Genomic DNA, 6,615 nt, shown 5'->3' with positions numbered 1-6,615 from the left:
TTAAGATATCTCAATTTTTACTCGAGTTATCGTGTGCACAGACGGACGGACGGACGGACGGACAGACAGTCACCGCTTAATCGATTTCTCTTTTCATTCTGATCATTTATGTATACATTTGTCTATATCTATCTCGATTCGTTTTGCCTGTTACAAACAACCGTTATGTGAACAAAGTTATAATACCCTTGTGCACAAGTGCGCTCGGGTATAAAAAATGTCGAAAAGACAGCTAAGATCGAAAAAGGTCGAAATTGGCGTATCTTAAGTAAAACAATGAGACTTGAATTTTATGTGGTGTGCTTTACAACGACAAAGATTTAGAGAGCAAATGGTAGGTTCATCCTTCTTATGATTAAACAGAGCACATTATCGCACCCACGGGGGTAGGGGGGAGGATTAGGTGCGTTGAAATACATACAAATTAAAGCTAATTAAAGAGTTGGCAACATATTAAAATCAACAAATATTTTTAAAATTGATTTGAAAATTAAGCATCCTTTTTGACATTTTACCCGTAAATTTCGCGATATTTGAAATTAATGTTTTTTCAACGGTTTAAAATTTTTACCTTACAAAATTCTTTCGAGTGTATTGAAGTCCGAAATTTCTGGGAGCCACATGTGTTAAATCTGTTGTGTGTTTCTGACAATTTACCTCCTAATAAATGCAAAAGAAAATCAAACGCATTCCAGTAGTTAGTTTCGTGGTATAACTAAATTTATCGATTATTTATTTCAAATCAATTAATGAATAGATGGCGGGATTATTACTTTCAGCTCGGATTTGCAATACAACATAAATTCTCTTAATATCTATTGATTTATTTTGACCAAACATTGATTCAAGCCAATGGGTTGAATTTGATTGAATTATTTTTTTTTTATCAACTATGTAATATTTCATTTAATTTCAATATTTTCAGTCTACTTTTAGATAGGTGATAAACCTATTTACAATATTTCCAATTAAAGATGTCTCAAATACTTTTCGTTTGATATCGATATTGCAATATTTCATTTATTTTATCAGCTTAATTGAGTAACAAATTTTCAAAAAGGTGGCACCCTTCCTCAAAATTATTTTCGGCTGTAACCCTTCTTAAACTGTCTTGGCTTGATACACATATTGTAATATTTTATTTCTTTTATCAGTTTAGGTAATCGAAAACTCTCAAACAGATGGCCACCCTCCAACCTTTTTTGTTAGAAATGATCCTGATATTATACCGAACCATAAAAAAAAAAATCATTAAAATCGGTGTAATTGTTCTCGAGCTTTAAAGCCTCGTACAAAAGAAAGATAAGAAAAAAAAAAAACAGCAGGCTAACCCATATAAATCAATCGTTCTGCTTAAAATGCCAGCTACAATTCTCAATTTGTACGAAATTATTTTTTGATTTACTACATGACAATATTCATTTTGACCTTAAACCTCCTCACTGTTATGTGTGTACCTACGTGTTCAATTGCTGTCTTTGATCGTCTCTTCAGACTACGCTCCTGAGCCTGCTGGCGGCTCGAATTACAGCAACAGTGTTCGGACTACCGAAACTGTACTCAGTAGTAAAGCATTTAGTAACATCGGAGTAAAACCTAAATCGTAGATTAACTGTATAAAATGGCCCACGGAGGGCCAAACCATGTGGGGAGAACGGAGCTGGTTTTAAGACAAGGGGAAGAGAAGAGTAGTATAATAATAATATAATATTTTGGCGCTTACACTTTTGCTAAGTGTTTGGCCGAGCTCCTCCTCCAGTTTAGGTTCTATACCCATGGCGTACGGAGTGGTAATATGCACCAGAGTCACAGTGCGAAAAGTGGAGTAGCTTTTAAAATTTTCCAAAACCCGTAGTAAATCTATACCGATCGGAGTAAAGTCCGAAGGCTGTACAGCAATAACCATCTTGAGAGTACGGCTGCGGATGGTGAAGATTTTCTTTACATCCACTTACTTACGTTTCATATATCGTCACCTGAAATGCAAAAAGATGTAAAAACATCGCAACTGAAATTGAAAAAGGCGTGATTAATATTTTTTTGGTTTTTCCATAAAAATATGTGGGAGTTGTAATTCGATGAAATCCATCATATAAATGAAGAAGTGAATTTTGAATTTTTTATTAGTTATGCCGTTTTGCATTTCAGCGATGATGTCTGTTACGTCTTTTTGAACTTCACGTGATAATATGTATGTACATTAATTTAATATAGAAACTCTTATTGGCAGTTGCTGCTTGGAAGAGTGGGGCGGTGCAAAAGGACTCAGTGTAAAGCAATTACTCCTCGTCGCTACTTAATTTGGTTTTTACTTGAATGAATACAAATTGTATATATGTATATATGTATGTATGTATTTCTGTATCATTTCATGTCATACCTATACACATTTCACAACTGCCTTGTTCAGCTGGTAATTGCATGTCCTTTTGCTTGAGAAAAAAAAAATCGCTACTTGTCTGCTAAAGCATTCCGTTTTCCAGTCTGGAGTCTTGCTCCTTTTCACGTTCCTTTGCTGTTGTGCTTCCTTTTTCGCCCTACCTGTGTCTCGTTGCCGCTTATTTTATAAATTCGCTGAGAGCAGGTGAAAAAAAAAGGAAAGTGGAAAGATAATATGTTAATGCTTCTGTCGCATTTTCCTTTTTATTATTTTATTTTTCATTTATGTATATGGAAGTGTATTTGTCGATTGTTGTTTAGCACCTGTCATTGCCGGTCTATATTATAAGTATGTATCTACATATTTATATGAATAAAATATTTTTTTTTTGTGCGCACTGGATTTGTGCTCTGTAAATGTATGGGTGCGTGCGTGTAGCTGAGCGAAGGTTCGTCTTTGTGGCTATTGACAAAGGTAAAGGCGCATTTGCTTATAGTGTGTTTTTTTTTTGTTTACATCGACAGCAGGAGCCTCTTTGCTTTCTCAACGCACTTTACGTTAGTTTTTCGTTAACTAATTCCCTTTTCTTTTTTCTTGCTTTCGTGTGCGTGCTAAGCGTGCAGTTAAGCACTCAAGTCAAGTTCAAGTACTTTTGCATTTTGAATAGCCAAATGTATGATAATAGAGTACTCAGGCAGGTGCATATTTTCTTTGAAGTGCTTAAATGTTGGCTGTGACTTATGGCCACAAAATTATGCTTCTTCCAAGGACATTCCACACACATTTACCAGCAATGCTATTTGCGCCAGTATTTGTCACTGCTGCTTGACACACTCTACGCTTCGTCGTCTTAACTCACTGCTATGTATGTACGTATGTACATAGTTGTGCCACTGTTAAAGGTGCGCTGATGGCAGTTGAAACCCAGCGCAGGAGTGTACTTTTAACTCTTGAAATCTTGCCTACGGCCTTCTACGTGCTACCGGCACCGTTTCAAGTGAGGAAAATAAAATTACAAATGACGGCAGCTGATACATAGCTGCTTGAAGCGGTCGTTGCGCTAGGCAGACTTATTTATCTAAGAGATGGTGGCTTGGATTGGCACAGCCGTTTTTCTTCTACATTAAAAACCATAGCTCAATCTATCTAATTCACCCCTATTGCGAGTGTCGAACAAGAATAGATAATCGACTACTGAGCGATTATCGATTATCGAACTATTGCGAGTGTCGAATGATCGCTCAGCAAGCGACTGTGAATGCTTTTTAATCGATCATCTTTCTACAGCCATTTTCTAGTCGTTGGAGAGTAAAGTTGATGAAAAAAGAACGAAAATGGATAAAAAGTAAGCAAATTTAAAGAAAATAAATAAAAATATACATAAATAAAAGTAATAAAATAATTATATTAAAATTACAGATCAAAAGTAGTTAGTAACAAAAAGCAACTAGCGCGATTAGTGGAGTTGATGCAAACAAACAGCGACTTAGGAAAAGGTATCTGCGGAAAAGTTCAAGGAAAGGCAAGGTGGGAGCGGGTAGCTGTAGAGTTGAACAGTTTGGGACCACCAATGCGCTCGTGGGAAAAGTGGTTGAAGGTAAAATACAATTACATATATAGCTTTCGTAAATAAGATACACGTATTTTATTATAGGTGTGGACGGATCTTAAGAGTAAAACCAGAAAAAAAGCTTCGCAAAATAAAATAGAGCTTCGTGCAACTGGTGGGGGTCCAAACAGCTTGCATACATTTTCTGCGATGGCAATCATCAGCCTCCTTAATATGGATGTCTGCACTGACCCACCCGGCGAAGAATTTGGAACCGCGAACGTGGCGTCAACATCAAGGGCAAGTCAAGGCTATAGTTCGCCTACAATGGTTGTGGAAGAGTTGGAGAGTGAGGCCGAGGAAGACCCTGAAGAGTATGCAACCAATGTGACCCAAGAAAATGCTGCACCACAGGCTACTCCAACAGCAAGAAGGCACGCTGCACCACAGCCTACTCCAACATCAAGGCGCCGTACGAATGACAAACAAAAAGGATTGCGCTGTTGGAAAAACAAATAAACATGCAAGAGCAGCATTTTAAGGTGATGAAGAAGACTACACTCGGCTTGAAAGTACGAATTAGGAAAATTGAAAGATGGATGGAAAAGTCGGTTGCGCTCAAGGAGGAGGCTCTGGCCCTAGAAAGGGAAAAAATTGCTTTGAAAAAAGAAAAGTTGCAAGTGTATAGGGAAGAGCTTAAAAATAAGGGGAAAAATAGAGCAGATAAGCTTAGATTAAAAGCTCAGATATTGGAGTTGGAAAATGAAAGAATTTCCAACATATTGAAGTAGTTTAAGGATAGTTTTAATTTTTATTTATTTATTTTTAGACTGGATATACCTGAAGTAATATTTTAAGTTAGTTATAAATAAATACATGAAGTGATATTTTAAGTTAGTTATGAATAAATACCTGAAGTGATATTTTGTGTTATGTATAGCATATATGTACATTTTTATGAATAACATGCATTTTTATTTTTTTTTTTTTTTTTTTTTTGGTATTAATTAATGAATTTAGATATAAGGTTAAAAAGTACTGAACATGAATTAAAAAAGGCTGAATATGTGATTTATAACCGAACTGAACTTAACTGAATAAATTAATAAAAAGCCATAACGTTAGAATTGCATGTGTTGTAAAATGTTATTTCTAATTGCCCTCGCTTCCTCACTGGCCACAGAGAGATTTTCAAAAGCTGTGTTGTCTTGAGCTCGGTCGTCCGAGTCTCGGTCGCTTAGCATTTCTTCATCGGGAAATTGAGCATTGTAGAAAATACAAATGTTATGAAGCGCTGCGCAGACGTTTATTATTTGTGTAGCTCTTTTGGGTTCATAGTGAAGCGCTCGAGCGCCTAACAAGCACCTAAAACGATTTTTGAGCACCCCAATAGTGCGTTCCACAATATTCCGTCCTTGAGAATGTTTACCGTTGAACATACATTCTGCTGATCCGGGCTCTGGGTTTCGGTATGGCGTAAGCATATAGGGTTGTAAGGCATACCCTCCATCACCTAAAATTGGAAATAGCTATGACACAACCATTCGAATGTCTACATAAATTAGCCATAGCATACCTAATAACATATTTCGCTCGCCACTACGATACTCTTCTTCTAATTGTTGCTTCAACGCAGACATATTAAAAACATTAGCATCATGCGTAGCTCCAGGGTACTTCGCGTTGATATAGCGGATTCGCATGGCGTTGTCGCAAACCTATAAATGAAGAAAGATTATAAACTCCATTGTTGCATTTCCTTTATAAATACTCACTATCATTGCATTCAAGCTGAAAAATCCCTTCCGATTGTAATACAAATGCTGATGCTCCTTTTTTGGGGAAACAATTTTGATGTGCGTACCGTCTATGCAGCCTATTACTCCGGGTATTCCGCTCCTCTCAAAGAAATAACACTTTGCTTCTCGTTTTTCCTCTTCACTGTATTGCATTTTTATCCAATCTCTGCAGACGCATTCCTCCAAAGCATTGAATACTTCCGCCAAAATTATGGACACCGTAGATTGGCCAAGCCCAATACAACTTTCGTTCCCGACACTTAGCTGATACGACCCCTGAGCACAGAACCTCAAAGTCGCTGCCAACTTTAAAATATTTGGAACTGATGTTTTTCTAACGCCAGCTTGCAGTTTGCTATCTAATAGTGTGAGCAAATGCGTAAATGCAGCCTTCGGAAGACGAAAATTTTTCAAAAATCTTAAAAAAATATAGATTGATTACGTTTGTATCAACTACGCACCGTTGAAACCGTATACATACATATTTTCCTCCAATTCCAGAGGATTAGACGAATCCCTCAACATCCTCCTCGTTCTTGCTAACTCTACTAATCTTTCACTTTCCTCGTCATCACTATCACTGAACCACACGTCGACACTATCCATTAGTGGTATTTTCTTTTTTAAATTGTTAAATTGAAAAGTTTTGGACAATTGTATTTTATTTTATTTGCCAAATATATCAAAAATGTAAACAAACACCGAAACAGCTGATTGCAATTCAGTAAGCCATTCACAATTGTACAATTGTTTATCGATTCAGTTCCGCAATACCAAAATAAAATATGATCGACTCAATAGAAAAATGTCTATTCTACTGCTAATCGACACTCGCAATAGGGGTGATTGTGTCTAGTTAAGTGCCAAGGTAGCGGTTTCTTGATTAA

At 36.6% G+C, this 6,615-nt stretch overlaps 1 protein-coding gene and 1 long non-coding RNA gene across 2 annotated transcripts in view; both read right to left on the bottom strand.

Moving 5' to 3' along the window:
• The window catches only part of LOC108368504 (uncharacterized), a 31,298-nt gene that overhangs the window by 5,002 nt on the left and 19,681 nt on the right, over positions 1 to 6,615 (bottom strand). The gene's annotated exons all lie outside the window — the stretch shown is intronic.
• LOC108368503 (putative nuclease HARBI1) lies at positions 4,821 to 6,572 on the bottom strand. The gene is made up of 4 exons (XM_017623348.1): positions 6,210 to 6,572; positions 5,705 to 6,146; positions 5,506 to 5,647; positions 4,821 to 5,442 (listed from the first exon to the last, which is right to left on the bottom strand). The coding sequence occupies exons 1-4, from the start codon at positions 6,332 to 6,334 to the stop codon at positions 5,051 to 5,053; spliced, it is 1,101 nt and encodes a 366-aa protein (XP_017478837.1). The 5' UTR covers positions 6,335 to 6,572; the 3' UTR covers positions 4,821 to 5,050.

This window comes from Rhagoletis zephyria, unplaced genomic scaffold (genome assembly GCF_001687245.7).
Source record: "Rhagoletis zephyria isolate East Lansing unplaced genomic scaffold, Rhagoletis_zephyria_1.1 Rzeph_scaffold_03153, whole genome shotgun sequence".
NCBI lineage: Eukaryota > Metazoa > Arthropoda > Insecta > Diptera > Tephritidae > Rhagoletis > Rhagoletis zephyria.
Note: the sequence above shows the minus strand (reverse complement) of the source record. Positions and strands in the feature narration are given on the sequence as shown.

Bases quoted from the DNA above. Each gene is read 5' to 3' on its own strand.
- LOC108368503 (XM_017623348.1), bottom strand. From the start codon at position 6,334: ATGGATAGTGTCGACGTGTGGTTCAGTGATAGTGATGACGAGGAAAGT. The intron at 6,147-6,209 runs GTATGTATACGG...TATTTTTTTAAG, and splicing joins CTGGAATTGGAGGAAAATAT to ATTTTTGAAAAATTTTCGTC. The intron at 5,648-5,704 runs GTGAGTATTTAT...CTTCATTTATAG, and splicing joins TCAGCTTGAATGCAATGATA to GTTTGCGACAACGCCATGCG.